Source organism: Crassostrea angulata, chromosome 6 (genome assembly GCF_025612915.1).
Source record: "Crassostrea angulata isolate pt1a10 chromosome 6, ASM2561291v2, whole genome shotgun sequence".
Classification (NCBI taxonomy): domain Eukaryota; kingdom Metazoa; phylum Mollusca; class Bivalvia; order Ostreida; family Ostreidae; genus Magallana; species Magallana angulata.
Genome location: NC_069116.1, coordinates 23,284,669 through 23,301,431, shown reverse-complemented (window position 1 = coordinate 23,301,431; position 16,763 = coordinate 23,284,669). Strand labels below are relative to the sequence as shown.

General features: G+C 32.3%; 1 protein-coding gene across 1 annotated transcript; it reads left to right on the top strand.

The window, feature by feature from the left end:
* Window positions 1-691: 691 nt before the first annotated feature.
* LOC128186952 (ATP-dependent DNA/RNA helicase DHX36-like) lies at window positions 692-16,487 on the top strand. Its single transcript, XM_052856938.1, has 28 exons — window positions 692-826; window positions 1,312-1,536; window positions 1,981-2,087; window positions 2,386-2,468; window positions 3,623-3,912; window positions 4,698-4,834; window positions 5,262-5,336; window positions 5,573-5,668; window positions 6,124-6,203; window positions 6,379-6,453; window positions 6,742-6,908; window positions 7,639-7,720; window positions 7,813-7,947; window positions 8,982-9,084; window positions 9,300-9,384; window positions 9,749-9,872; window positions 10,192-10,335; window positions 10,961-11,078; window positions 11,600-11,698; window positions 11,806-11,979; window positions 12,201-12,287; window positions 12,766-12,843; window positions 13,094-13,193; window positions 13,580-13,667; window positions 14,091-14,211; window positions 14,641-14,727; window positions 15,243-15,323; window positions 15,764-16,487. The coding sequence occupies exons 1-28, from the start codon at window positions 751-753 to the stop codon at window positions 15,950-15,952; spliced, it is 3,306 nt and encodes a 1,101-aa protein (XP_052712898.1). The 5' UTR covers window positions 692-750; the 3' UTR covers window positions 15,953-16,487.
* Window positions 16,488-16,763: the final 276 nt, after the last annotated feature.

Below are 16,763 nucleotides of genomic sequence, written 5' to 3'. Positions count from 1 at the left end.
AAATGGGTAAAGATCAATTGAATTGTGAATTTTTTTTCTGACCTTTACCCTTTCTATGATTTTACTTCTTTTTTTTTCTTTTTTTTCATATACAGTTGAACTTCAATATCTTGAACATTGATATCTTGAATACAATTGATATGTGATTTGTAAGTCCCAACCACTTATTTTTTAAGTATTTTACCCTTGATATCACGAATACTTGGATTTATCAAAATTTTAAACTCCCATCTAGTTCAAGATGATGAAGTTTGACCGTATTTTGTTGGAGCTTCAGAGACACACGTGTGTATCAGTATTCGTGATAGTATAAATTGGACTGTCATACAATTTTCTGACATTGACCCTACATATTATCATGTCTTATTTAGTATTTAGCTCAATTTAAAAAGAAACTGTTGAAGATATTCTGATAAAACTTTTTTTTTTTATCAAAATTTGTGAGAATATTTCAACTGTCATTTTTCACTTTCATATATTATTGACATTTCTTTAAATTGGTTTGGAAGCCAATCATTCAGAAAACAGAAAATTTGCACAAAAGAACTTAATATTATAAAGTACTGAGTGCTGATATTTTGTACACAGTGATCACAGGAGCCCCTGTGCAGGGATTTAAATGGGGTGTACGTTTGTGTTATAAATATGATAGTTCTCCCTTATATGTTATGTTTTAAACCATGAAACACGAAATGATCATCGTACGACTTATTAAATCCAGACACTCCGGGAAAAAATGTTCCTCAAGTTATGTACAAGAGACAATTTCTTGAAAAGATATTGTCAAACGGGTTGAAGTCTGATTGTATCATTAAATTACCATACAGTAAGTGTAGTTGTGTGCATATATGAGATAGAATTTACGCAAAATTCATAAATTGATTTTGTTCACTGAGTTTATAGCATGTATGTTGAACAAATTCGGGTATTGATGTTTTATTCATTTTTTATTGCCCTCCGGCCCCCTCGGACATATTTCACGCAAAAAATTTTTTAGTGTCAGTTATAGAGCCTCTGTAAAAAAAACATTAAAATTGTAATTCTTTAACTATACAATATGGCCATGGCGATTGTATGTATATAATTTGTAAACCAATGACTGATATTATGATATTGTACAACAGCTGTTTTAAGTACTATACAGAAATAAAATATTTGAAACCATGAGACACAGGTATGGCAGCTAATGAATATAGGAAGAGTATATTAATACTTGTATGCCATTACAACTTTGCACATTAACATTTGAATGTACAAGTACATTATATCTTTTACTTAAATACATGTATTCTTTAATATTGTACATCCCAGGTATGAGCTGGCATGGACGAAGAGGTGGATGGCGAGATGACCATGAGAACAGAGACAGACAGCAGCATCGTGGTTATAGGGATGGACCCAGGGGGCATGACAGATATACAGATAACAACGATGAGGGACAAGGGGAAGCTCCTCTACATAATGACAGATGGAGAAATCGTGGTTATGGTAGACCAGGCTATGGGCGGGGGCGTGGTAGGAACAATGACAACAAGGGTAAGTTTACAGTCTGCTGTACACATATTGAATTTTAATTTTGATTAGATTCCATTATTTTTGTGATGAAGCAGATTAAAGGATTTATGTCTGTTGATCTTTTTATATACCAGGTATACTGGTATGTCAGATGCCTTTATACAAATGTCTAATGGGGATCTGATACTTGATATTTTATACATGTGTTTCATATATTATATTCAAACTTGTTGAATCCATCAAAACCTTTTTTTTTAATAAAAGTATGGAGAGACAGACTCGGAGTTTGTTACCTAGCACAGGTTAATTTGTCATTCAATTTGTACAAGCATGTTAGACCGCACAACACACAGTGTGTGTTCGTATGTTCATTGAACATATGAATTAAGACAAATTTTGATTCGATTCTCCCTATGGTGGTTAAAAAATGATGATTTCAACTGTGCTTTTTTTTTTATTTACAAGGCGGTGGAAGAAGAGGAGGCAGACCAGAAGGGCTCAGGGGACGAGATATTGGAATGTTTTACGCAGCTCGAAGCAAGGCAAAGATGAAAGAAAGGGAGTTTCAAGAAGTACAGTAGAAACATTTGCTACCGTAACAATCAGAATCAATTAATAGTTAATTATTTTACGAAGTAAGATAATGCAAATCATTTGCATTATTATCATGGTTGATTTTTTATTGATTATTGTTTTGATTATAATTGTTATAGGAATAAAGTTCAATAGTGAATGGAATTTGTACAGAGATATGAATTAATAAAATGTTATGATTACCTTGGAGTTGTTCATCCATCAAAGTTATAGCAGATGGAATTTTGCATAGAATACGTTGTGTAAAATCACAGTATTTTTTATTAATGAATTTAGAGACCCCTTGTTGCCATGGAAACTAGTGACATGACAAAAATCCAAAGAGTATTGGATTTGGTCAAGGATAGCCCAGAGGAAAGGTACGTAGATATATATGTAAAAAAGATTTAAAAGTTGTGTACATGTTATAGGTTTCAATACTTAAGACATGGAAAACATTATGGAGTTTTTAATTTCACTATGTTCGCAATCAGACAATTTTCCATGAACATTACGCCACTGTGAATATTCAACTGTGTATTCGCCATCTCTGTGTATGAAGCCTGACAGATGATATTGATAGATGTCCTAAGTTATCACTTGTTTATTGAAATCATAGTACTTTTAAAATAAGCATGAATATTATGTATGATTTAATACAACTAATGTAACTGAATTAACAGTTTATTATAACAGAAAATTTGTTTCACATTTATCTTTTAACACCCCTCTGAGGCCATATCAAAGCCATTGTTGTGAAGACATGCGCTACCGGTAATTGTCGCTTTATATCTCTGACATCTCCTTTGTACTAAGACTCCAGAGCTCTATACCAATGTTGTCTGCAATTGGTATTCATATTAAGCAGTTTTTTTTTAAGATCAATTGATTCCATTTCCCCCCAAATTTTCAGGCAAATGTCAGGTGTGCATTATACACCAGTGCGTATTATCTTCAACAAAATACTTCAATTATTTTTCTAATAGTGTTTAACGGATTTAAGACAGTAACTTAACATGATTCCAAAGAATAAAAATGTAAATGTATGGTTATATGTTCATTACTTACCAGATTTTTTTTTAGAATCGTGAATTCAATTATTCTATAATGAAAAAAAACGGTGTGAAATTAAAAACACCGTGAAATCGACTAACTTAGAAAATCTTCAAATTTTAGACACATGGAATTAATGACCTTTATAGTTATATTCATGGTCATCAATTTTCGCAAACAGAGAAATAATAAGTATTAAGCATTTATCAGCCAACGTAGCTAAAACCAAACTGCTTTAAATGTAAATAGAGGTTTGTCTTTAAATTTTAAAGTATCATTGCTAAATGGAGTCATAGTTAAAACTGTAAAGTTTGTGTATGGGGTATGTGTCCTGTAGTTCTTTTTATAATGTTATTTAAACTTTATGGCTCAATCCTGTAACCATGAATGGTAAATTTAAGAAACATGTTCGTTGTATTTTTTAAAAGAATCTTCTGATTTCCAAAGGGAAGGCTAAGAAGATTTGTATTTAAATTTCAAGGGAGAGTGGAACAGAGTTGAGGCAGAGACCTGTTACAGCCCCACAGAAAACAACATCCATAACTTGGCAGAATCGTCATGAAGGAAGACCCTCTTCATCAAGGGGGGCCAGCAATGTCATCGAAGAACCTGGTGGGCTGGAATCAACAAAGTCAACAGAGGAAAAGGAGGACAGTGCCACTTCTAGTGTGAAGGAAGAGGAGGAGGAGGGGCTTATTCTACCCAATATGGAGGAGATCAAGGAGCTTTCTGAGGAGATCGAACAGATTTTACCGTCAGACTTTGATTTTGGTAGATAGTGCTGCATTACTTAATGGGACACTTTTTTGACACTTATATATACTATTGTATCAATTATTTTTTTTTTTTTAATTTATACTGTACAGTACCAAACCATTAAGTCATTTAAAAATTTATATGTACACTGTATTACATCATTCATACAAATATTTTTTCCATTCTAAAATTTTCCAATTTAAATATTATAATTTTTAAAAATTTGAGTGTAAAGGTAAAACATGTATTGGCATTTTTGGTAAATGGCTATGATATTGATTTATAACTTACAACAGTGAATCACTGTCAGCTGATTACTTTCTAACAATTTGCCAAAGATTTTTTACAAATTCACTTTAAACTTTGATGAATTAATGCTATACGGAAGATTTTTCTATGGTCCCTTGAAGCTCACTCTAAATGAGTTTTGCTGCACTAATGCTTTAGCATACTACTTGAATTTGTACACACAATTGAATGTTGGATGAAGTTTGCTTTAAAATATTGAAGAATTCAAGGTAGACAACTAGCATACCATAAACACTTAGAAGCCTGTGAAATGGAACTTCATGCCTGACATGCATTAGAACTACACAACCCTTGTTTGCTTCCTTGATAATAACTTTGACAAAACCCAGCTTTTAGCTTTTCCTTCTTTATATAGAGATAAAGGGGGTTCGAACACTGACATCCTACAGACCCTAAGGAGTTAACAATTATTCCACAATATTAACATTAAAGCTCTAAAATTCTGTTGTAGATTTTCAATAGCGTATGTATTAAATGTTTCAATTTTGCAGAGTTTGAGGAAGAGATTGAATCTCAGCCTTATCTTAATGCAAGCTTTAAGGAAGAGATGGAGGAAAAAATGAAGAGTTCTAAATATATGAAAATGTTATCAAGTAGGAAACGCCTACCTGCTTACAAACAGCGACAGGTAAAGGTTTCAGTGATATTTAATAACAAGAAACTAACTGCATATCAAAAGTAGAATTTGCAGCAATGATTGGGAAATACTAAGAAAAGTTTAGAATATTTGTTGACAATAATTTGGACATTTTCAAATTTATAGTACCGTAACAATTTTCAATGTGCGAACATTAATTTCAAATTTCACATAAAAATTTTGGGTACCTGGTAAATCCAGTTAATCAAATAATTTTCCTTTTTCTGTAGTTTTTAATACTACTACTTACTAGTGCTAAGTATTCAGGATTTCCATCTAAATTCTGGAATGACATCTGTCAAATATCAAAAAGAATTGTACAATTGCTTCTAAAATGAAGATTTTACCCTAATATATTTCAGCTCCAGTTGATGATTTCAATCTAATATTGATGTATCTCTCTATATCTTCGTTACAGGAAATCATTGATCTCGTTAACTCAAACCAGATCATTGTGTTAAGCGGTGAAACAGGGTGTGGTAAAACTACTCAGGTGAATATTGATCTACTGGGCATCTTCCAGTGTGAATGGCTCAATGAAATTTTGTCGCATTTTTAAACTACTGGTATATATGTTAGACTTTCTTTATAAAGAAAAATTTGAAAGATTGAAAAACATATACCGGTATCTGGTATTTTTATGCTTTTGTAAGGGGATTTGAAAGATTTTTTGTGAAATCATTTAAACACAAGTATTATGGAATTTCTTCATGTAATACCGTATTGTAGGTTCCACAATTTATATTAGACGATTACATTGAAAAAGGCAAAGGGTCTTTATGCAATGTTGTTTGTACCCAGCCACGAAGGATATCAGCTATTTCAGTAAGTGTTCAATTATGAATTGATAATCATGACAGAACTATGGTAGGAACTAAACATACAAAGGACAATTGCAAATACCAGTACATGTTCAGTCAAACTATGGTATCTTGAACATCTACATGTACAGTGTATATATACAGGTAGAAAACTATGGAGACATGTACATGGATGTCAAAGTCAGTTGGAAATCCCATGCAACCTCTGTTTTTGTATTCTGACAATAATATCTCAAATCTTTTGGTAACCTTGGGAAAGTTTTTCTCAGTGCCTCCAGTCCAAAGTAACAAAGTTTCACTGTATATATGCTTTTAAAGTTACTACGGTCATGTTTAATCAAAGAAAAAAGTTAATGAAGGATAAAAAATATTTATAACAGTGCATTCTCTATTTTTCAATACCGGTAGGTTGGTTCTGACGGATTTTGAGTCGTTTTTACTCCATGCCTTGTTTTTTAGGTTGCTGAGAGAGTTGCTGATGAGAGAGCAGAAAAGCAGTTAGAGCAATCATCTGTAGGCTACTCCATAAGATTAGAAAAGTATAAATATTTGTTTTAATATAGATTAGTTTTTGTTTTAGTTTAGTTTTAGCTTATTGTCAGTTTCGAGACCCAAACTAAATGCTTATTTTTACTTAATCTGTTTTGCTTTAGAAAGATTCCATTACCAGTAAGATTGTTCAAGGCCTTTTTATACATTTGCTCTTTTTTGCAGCCGTTTACCAAGAAAAAATGGCTCCATTTTGTTTTGTACCACAGGCATTATCCTTAGAAGACTAGAGTCTGATCCGTAAGTTTGTTGTTTTGTTTGTAATTTTTCTACATGCATTTTCAGAGGCATTAAATGTACCTGTTAAGTTAACAAAATATCAGTAGTATGCATTTATATTTCTCATTTCTGTCTGTCCACAAAAATCAGTATTTTGCATGAAGCTTAAATGAACTTCAGTCGCAAGAAGAATTCATAACTACTGTAATTGTAACATGTCTTCTCTTTCCATATGCTGTTTGACAATTAACTATAGAATTGTGAAAATATTTCATACAGCCTAGAAATTACTGTATTTTATGCTTAAAGAAAGTTGAAGTCTGTGTCCCACATCATCATTGATGAGGTGCACGAGCGGGACCTTCTCTGTGACTTCCTGATGGTGGTCGTGAAGGACTTGGTGGCTCTCCGTCCAGACCTGCGTGTCATTGTCATGAGCGCTACCCTCAATGCAGAAAAATTCTCACAGTACTTTAGTGAGTTTAGATATTTTCACTTGTTATGAATGCAACGCTCTTTGAAGAGAAATTCTCAAAGTTTTTCAGTGAGTTTTAAATTTTTCAAACTTCATTTTTCTCTAGTAGCAAAATATGCTTGTTGTGAAAAAATATCAGTCTTTCATAAAAGACAAGCAACAATATTAATATTTTTATATATGTACAAAAATATATAGAACAGTATTTGTCATGGAATCCCAGTTTTAAAGAACTGGACTGATAACACGGGATTTTTGACCTTTGTTCAGCTTAATTATACATGAGCATATACATGTATGTCCTTCAACATACAATGTAGGTTAACTCTCTATTCCTTTCTTTTTCATTCCTACATTAATACTCAATGTGCAGAATGATTGCAACCCTTTATCTTTATGTTGTACTGCCTTATTTAGTACTTTTAATTCCTATTTAAAAACAAGGAATTAATATCCGCATAAAATTGCGAGAAGCCTGTCTCGCCAATTCTAAAATCTCGCTTTTAATTTTCGGACACATGTAAACTACATGAAATGATAAAATTTCGGTTTTCGCAATTTTATGTTCTCGCGATTTGATGGAAAATCGTTGATTCGCGGAATTAAGTACTCACGTATAATAAGAAATGTACAGTATTGAAAATAATAGTTTTTGCATTTAGATGTTTTCTTTCAAGGAATTCAATTTGACATTTTAAAACCTAATGAGATTGATTTATTTACATTTGTAGATAACTGTCCTCACATCAATATTCCTGGATTTACCTTCCCTGTCAAACAACATTTCCTGGAAGATGTGATTCAGCTTACAAAGTAAGCAACAACCTGGTAATATTAGTACATGAACTAAGACATATCTATTTCTGAATTGAAAGATGTTGAGAATTGGAAATAAAATTCTACAGGTATAGACCTGATCCAGAACCCACCCAAAGACATAAATCTAGAAGATATCCAAAATGGAAGAAGTATATGATGGAGGAGGAGGAACAAGAGGAGTGGAACATGAAGGCCTGGGCCAGAAATCTGCCCACCGATCAGTAAGTTACTTATAGGTGTAGAGAATGCCTGGGCCAGAAATTGGCCCACTGATCAGTAAGTAGCATATAGATATAGAGAATGCCTGGGCCAGAAGTCTGCCCACTGATCAGTAAGTAGCATATAGATATAGAGAATGCCTGGGCCAGAAGTCTGTCCACTGATCAGTAAGTAGCATATAGATATAGAGAATGTCTGGGCCAGAAGTCTGCCCACTGATCAGTAAGTAACATATAGATATAGAGAATGCCTGGGCCAGAAATCTGCCCACAGATCAGTAAGTACATGTACCGGTAGCATATAGGTATAGAAAATGTGTGGGCTAGAAATCTGCCCACAGATCAGTAAGTGGCCTGTAGGTACAGAAAATGAAGGCCTGGGCCAGCAATCCGTCCAATGATCAGTAAGTAGCATATATATATAGGTATAGAAATGTGTGGGCCAGAAGTCTGCCCACAGATCAGTAAGTAGCATATAGGTATAGAAAATGTGTGGGCCAGAAATCTGCCCACTCATAAGTACATGTATAGAAAATGAAGGAGAACAGCTAGTGATATTGGTGATATATTGAACAAAGGAGACAGAATAGACATTATGGTGATGGATCTGACATTAAGGATGGGCTAACATTTTTCTGACGTATTATTTGAAGGCAGAGAGAGAGAGAGAGGTTGGACGGTGGTACAATGTAACATAAAGGCCCTGCTAACCTAAAAGTAAATAAAAAAGGAAAGAGGGAGAGAGAAAAACAAGTACAAGGATGTTATGATAATAATTTTGATGCAAAAAAATCCCTCTGCCTGTTTGAACTAATGAAGTAGACAAGTAGTGATATTTACAGTGCTCATACATGCATATATTTTTGTTCCCCTACTGCCATAGATATAAATGATTAATTGTTAAAAGTGATTCAAATTAGTGGTGAAATCTTTACTTGAAAAACTACAGTTTCCATGACCAAATGTTAGCACAAATACATGATTGTGTTGTTTCATGTTGAATTTTTGGTATTGGTAACAGATAAATTTTCATGCAGATACTCTCCCACCACAATATCAGCGCTGACGCAGATAGATACAAAGAAAATTAACTTGGATCTTGTCATGGAGCTATTGCGTCATATTGTTAACAAAATGGAGGTGAATATTAACTCAAAAATAATTCAAAATCAAAGAAATATTATATATAATTATATTATATTGAATTTGAAGTTTGCTTATTTTTTACTTTTTACAGTATATGCACATGTATTTGATTTTGTATGTGTTTTCAAACTCTATGTACACGATAACTGATTTCATTAAATTTTGTTCTAGTTTCAGAAGATACAAAATTTCCATTATTTCCATTTCAGGATGGAGCTGTGTTAGTTTTTGTTCCAGGATGGAAAGAAATATCAGATTTGAATAAGCTTTTATTGGAAGATTCACGGATAAATTGTAAATGTTTTTAAATATCGGTACTATTAGTATACAATTTAAGAAAACCCATTGTAGTCATATGTAAACATATTCAGAATTATAAAAATATTGATTTTTCTATGCACTGGTAACAAGAGCTAGGCATGCATTTCTTCATATATCTTTATCATTATCTTTAAAAGTACATTGCAAACAATATGTGTTAACACCATAAAAAAGGCAAAAAAGCACCCTGTTTTGTTGAATGTATGGTAAATCAATAAGGCTTGTTTTTACGATTTAGTTTTAAACCTTTTGATCAATTTATTTACTCTACCAAAGCTTGTACCTAATTTTGACCAAATGAATATACATGGACAATGATCAATTCTTTTTTTTACAGCTAGAGATCTGCGCATTGTGCCTCTTCACTCTCTGATGCCCACTGTGAACCAAAGAGACATTTTTGAAAGACCTCCTGCAGGAATTCGGAAAATTGTCATTGCTACCAACATAGCAGAGACAAGGTGGGCTGTTGTCTATTGTATATGTAACTGTATTGCATCTAATTGATGTAAAATAGTTCTAGTTCTATACATTTCTATAGAAAATAAAATGTGAAAACTCATTTACAACAAGTGACTAAATACAATTACGCTTCTGAGCCTTCAGAGCCTTGTCACTGATTTTGTTGTACATGTATGACTCTTTATATGATTTTATGTAAGTGAAAGATTTTGGCTTTATCTCTAATTTTGTTGTTTATTTTTGTAGTGCATGTATTACTATTCATGATATTGTGAACTCAGACCTTGTCACTGATTTCATTGTTTTTTATTTTTGTAGTATAACTATTGATGATATTGTGTATGTCATTGACTGTGGCTTTGTGAAGGTCAAGGACTTTAACCCAGAAAAAGGACTTCAGACTTTGGAGAGTTTTCCTGTATCACGTGCTAATGCTCAGCAGCGCAAAGGCAGGGCTGGGAGGTACAGTGTTTAATTGAGATCAATCAGCCATCACACTAAAAAAGATTCAATTAAAAAATTCAGTTGTGTCATGAAATATTCATCAAACACTACAAATGCTAGTTTTTTTTCAGACTTCATTTCAGTAAATGATAAATTATAATTTTTTGAATAACTGCTCATAAAACATGTCACTCAACACACTACTTTTTTACTAAGATCAAAAATAGATTCAAACAGCAAAGTACATGTACAAAAGAAAGTTTTAATCAGATAAAAAATGAGCAGAAAATGGAGAGGAAAATAAGAAAATATACATGTAAAATGCATTACTCTGGAATGCAAATAATGTATCAGTGTTTTATTTTTTGCATTCATGCAGATAGTTTGAGTTATTTTAATTTCAATACTGGGAAGCGGTGATTCTGAACTAACTAGTATGGCAAAAGAAAGTTATCCAGATCCATTACTGATGCAAAGTTTTGTTTTATTTACATACATTTAAATGGAAAATTATAAATACATGAACAGTAAATTCATTGTACACCCTTAGAAATGCACTTTCTGTTGCTAAGCTTTAATCATTGAACCTTATTTGTGTATGTCTTTGCAATTACATGAACATGTATAATATTTTCTTCAATAGAGTGCAGGCCGGCCACTGTTTCCATCTGTTCACAAGCCTTCAGTATGCAGAAATGAAGGAGTACATTGCTCCGGAGATACTAAGGACCAGATTAGAGGAGCTTTGTTTGATGATAAAGGTAGCTGCCATACATTTCAAATAGACTAGTGTTAATTCTTTGACAAGATTAAGAACTTCTAACTTCTTCATCACATAAGATCCAGCTTTGACCTTTTGACCTGAAAATCAATAGCTTTACTCAATCATTCTGGCCAACATTTTAAATTTGAATTAAGTTCATTAAAGGAAAATTACAAGAATTGGTATATCAGGATGTTAGTTGATGAATATTTGTGATGATTCTAGAAGTAAACCATATGACCAGATATCTTGTTGACCTGAAAAAACTGATGATCCTGGTCAGCTTGTGTATGAAATTAGTTTACCAGCAATACCAATAAACATGTGAAAATCATTTTGTCCTCTTCTTTTAACAGATAATGATTGATTATTATTGAGACAATCCTTTTATTGTAGGTTAGGATTAATTCATAGATAATTTTTTCCTCCTTGTTATCATAGAATTATAATTTTGACGTTTAGGTAATATATAAATGTATTCCATAAGCAAAATTTACAGTGAGATATATATACTTGTAGATACTGAAATTGGGAAAGATAGAATCTTTTGTCAACAAGGCTCTAGATGTTCCTTCTGCAGAGGCCGTGAAAGCCGCCATTGTCAACCTACAAAATCTTGTAAGTCAGTGTAAATCTTAAGGATGTAAGGCAGAATTTACACTCTTTGTTGATTTTAATCACCAGCATCTGTCTGAAATGTCTGAGTCTGAAATGTAATTTTCCAGCAAGCTTTGGATGACAATGAAGAGTTGCTTCCCTTGGGGTATCACCTGGCTCGACTTCCACTTGACCCTCACACTGGCAAAATGATCCTGTTTTCTGCCATGTTTGGCTGTCTGGATCCTATCTGCCTGATTGCTGCCTGCCTCAATTTCAAGTCACCTTTTTTTACCCCTCTGGTAAGCATTCTTAAATTTTTACATACTGTCATGAAATGAATGTTGCAAAAAGTGGTAGGCTTGAGGACTTAAGACAAGACGTTTCTATTGTTGTCAGTCTAATTAAAATCATATGCTAGGATATGCTTACTGTCCTTGTGATCAATGTGAGCTGATACAAGAATCTGATTTTAATCAGATTGTACCTATATTGTTGTTGCCATGTCCTTTTTTATTTGAAGGGCAAAGAAGCTCAAGCAGATAGATGCAGGAAAGCCCTTGCTGGAGACAGCCCTAGTGATCATATCATGCTGCTTAAAGCCTTCAAGGTAATATCTGATACTGGTACATGTTTAATGATCATTGCAGACTTTAAAAATTTTATTTTTACCATTTTTGTTGTGGGAAGAGTTAGAATTTTATCAAATGAGATCCATAAAGAGACTGAGAATAACCAAATAAGATTAGGTATTTACCATATTTAAAAAGATATTCATTGGAGAGATTTTTTTTAACATGATATTTCATCTGACACCTTCAAATCCAGTAGAAGTTATTTTTCATGTAAAATAAAAGTTTCATTGCATAATATTCTTTAAAAAAAGTATTCATCAATTTATACATGTAGTATACTAAGACTGATTAGAAGAGAAAATTATAAGTTGTATCAAGTTCATAAGGAGGGTAACATGAAGGATCAGAGTATGTACCTTTTAATTATTGTGCTAGACCCTAGACGAGTACATGTGTTTATCATAGAAGGCAGTGCACTGGATGTAAAATAAGCTACATGTATTTAAATTTCAGAAATGGGAAATTGCTTCAAGGAACGGAAATGGTAGAAAGTTTTGTTATGATAATTTCATGTCTGAGAATGTATGCAAGGTTGGTACAGTACAATTATCCCAGTTATTACTTCTCATTTTAGATAGATTTCTTTGTTTTGATTATATTATGAAAATTCAATAAAATTATCATATAATATTGTAATTTTGAATGCAATGTTGGTACAGTAACCATTATACCAGTAAATACTTCTAATTTTAGATAGATTTCTAAAATTTTACTATTTTATGAAAATTCATTAAAAGTATCATTTTGTGTTACAAGTGACATGTAAAATTTGATATTGCAGATGTTGATGAAAATGAAAAAGCAGTTTGCAGAGCTGTTGTATAATATTGGATTTGTAAACTCTCTAGATCCAAGAAATAAAGTAGCTAACATTCATTCAGGTATAATAACCTAAAACGGGTCTAAGAAAATTATCATCTTACTGTAAACTTCCTGAATTTAGTGGTTATCATACTTTGATGCATTTCTATATTATTCTCAATGCTAATTTGAGTAAAAAATACTTGTCATATTAGCACAAGTATTTGAATTAGTTACGTATCTTTGTTTATAGAATGCACCAAATTAGTTATTTTGCGATTCAGAGAAAGTGTGTGATTGCACTAGAATGTGCTAGTTAATGTAGGTTTACATTATCCATCATTATTTTCATCTTCGATGCCTGTCTAAATGTTGCTATTTCTTTAGGGTTTAGGATTACATCTCATTTAAAAATAACCGGCACTTCCACTATTTACATGTAATTGGTCTGGGTTTTGTTTTCCAGACAATGAAAACTTGATAACTGCTGTGATATGTGCTGGGCTTTATCCCAATATTGCCAAAGTTCATAGAGTCGCCAAACCTAACAGAAGGTAAAATATGTCAACGATACATTTATACTTGAGGTAGTTTTGGCTATTTGGACAGTGAATATTGGCCTAGGTAGCTCAGTCTTAGAGCACCTGACAAAAGATTCAGAGGTACAGGCTTTATTTCCAGGTCCACCCATTTATATAATTATTTTTTTGAAATGAATGTTCATTCTTTATTTCCCACTGCAAATAAAAGGCTAAATCTTTATAAGTACTGTGCACTTGATTAAATATTTCACTTTGATAAGTCTTAAAACTGCTGATTTAGATTGTATTTGGATACATTAATAGATGAGTAATTGAATCATAAGTTTGAGATAATTATCTTTATCTTTACAAATACAGTACATGTCCCTTTTCTTCAGTCATTTTTTGCATTCTTTTTTCACTGTATAAACATGTTCATGTATTTTTATTTCCTAGCACTGTGTCAGTTATTCTGCAGAATGGAACCAAGGGTTACCTCCATAAAGGGTCTGTTAATGCCAACGAGACATATTTTCCATCAAAATGGCTGATTTATCACAAAGTTATGAAAACAATGGTAATACATGTGCTAAACCCTTTTCTTATGTAATTATCAATTTTAGAAGAATAATTTCTCATACATTTGCATGTACATGTATTTCAAGTAGGCTTAGTACTTAAACATACATATACTACCTGAGAGTTGCCACTTACCAGTAGCAGCAACAAAGGTTGAAGAACTTTGTTAAACTTACTGAGGCCTCATTAAAATTCAGTTATTTTATTCATAGACTTACAAGTAAAACAAGTGTGTTTTTATCATACAACAAAGTGGAGTTTTTCCTTAGCGTGTAATTCTCTAAAACCATTAGAATAAGAAGAAAAAGCTGTCAGATTAAGATAAAGAAACTTTTGAATAGGTAATATGTCTTATATTTGCAATTGTGTTTTGATATTTGAATGTATAAATTGTAATACTTATTGAAATACATGTATTTATTTTCAGGCAGTGAACGTTTATGACTGTAGTGTGGTTTCGCCATACCCTTTGCTATTCTTTGGCGGCAAAATTTCATTCTCTGTTACAAATGTGGTGAGTCAGATTTTAATTTCATTTCAGTTAATAAGGTCAGGTAAAATTGTTGTATAGATTTTCATCCATATTTGCAAAAACCATGGGGGGATTTTTTTTATTCTTAGAAATATTTATTTTACTTTCTTTTTAGACCATTACCCATCATAACTTACAAATATGTTCATATCAATAAACCTGTCAGAACAAATATCACAGGAATAAAATAACATATCAGTCTATCAAGTGCCTTTGAAATTATCTATTTGAAAATTTCTGATGTATTCTTTTTTCATATTTTTTTTTTCAAATATAAATAATACTGGGGCAGGATGCTTTTAGAGGGATGGGAAGGGAGGAGAATGACTTTCATGTAAACATTTTTCCTTCTTCTCTTACATATACATTTTACAGAATTTGAAATTAAATACCGCTAATTACTATGTGCATGTATATAGCATCATATCCTGTTCGTAATGAATCACCTCCATTTTTGAATGCACAATTTTTTAACACTTGTAAATTTAACTCAACAGAAAGGAAGAGACAGAGAATGCGTGGAAATTGATGGTTGGATCCCCTTTTGGACCGAGAGAGCAACTTATGATCTAGTCAAGGTACGCTCATGATTTATCAATTTGACTATTGAAATCCTAGTGATATGGAGAGTTTATTTTAGAATGAATATCTATGTGCAGTCACATTTCACCAAGAATACTTCTGCACTATGTCCGATTTATGAGATAATCTGTACTGTTAACAAACTTTCGAGCTTTGAGGCAATAAAGGGTTCTCTCAGTCTTTTATGAAATGAGAAGTATTGTATTTTAAATAAATACAAAATAAGATATATAATGAAAATGCAGGGGTTATTGTTAAGAAAATAATATTCATTCATATCCCATGATTTCTAAAAGATGAATGCCAACAAGTATTGACCAGGGAGATTCAATTAACATGTATACTGAATACCAATAATCAGTGTTTTGACGATAAGCTTCAAATGTTTCTCTTTGCATTCATGTTTAGTAATTTAACTCTCACACACAATTTCCAGGACCTAAGGAAACAGTTGGATAAAATTCTGGAGGACAGAATTGTGTCACCACGGGTGGTTGATCTGACAGTCAGCTCCAAGGAACAGGTCATCATTAACGCCATCGTCGACCTCATCTCGAAGGAGGAGGTCACCCATCACGACTTCAGGGACGACGATCAATGGGACTCTAATGAGGTGGATTACTGAGGACCAGCAAAGTCTTAATGATGAAATTCCCAAGGGCTGGTACAAAATGGTACAGGTCAGAGAAAATGGTACAGCTTACTGGTATGTGTACCAATACATGTACCTTAAGCCATGTGATCAAAAGGAGGATTGTTGCCAAAATCTCCTTGTGGAAGAAACGTTGGAGGTTTCTTATTTTATTGGTTTAAGAATTTTTTTTATTCTTATGATTCTTTAGGAGAGAACATTTATAGGCATATTGCCTGCTGACTGCTGTTTAATCCTCTTTGATGTATTTTTATATACTTATATAAAACACTTCTTAAATCAAATGAAATAAATTATATTCTAATGAAATTTACATAAAAATTTATGATCATTACTTCTTTACTGAAACGCTAGATACAGTTTTATTTATTGAACAGTACATGTTTTACAAAATTTATTAGGTGTACAAATGTACATGCCAGATATTTTTTTCCGCAAATTCATTTTTTTTAGTTGACAAAGATGTTTTTTTCCTTATTTTCTATAACTGAATAAAAGATTAAAACTTCATTTTTTATTTTATTTGAAAACAATGCACGGCTTTATGGAATGAACAGAAATTAGTAATTTTGGTATATGAAATTGATAAACATAAAACAAAACTTAGAATTGTTTTTATTTTGGTTTGTGTTTAACTTTCAATCAAGAAGTCAAGAGTCACAGACAAACCGCTATTGCCATGAAATTTTAAGATCTTGACAGGACACCTAAACTGTTCAAATTTTGAGTTATACATGTATCTGCAGATTTGAATTTTCGTAACAACAGTTCGTAGTTTTAAATC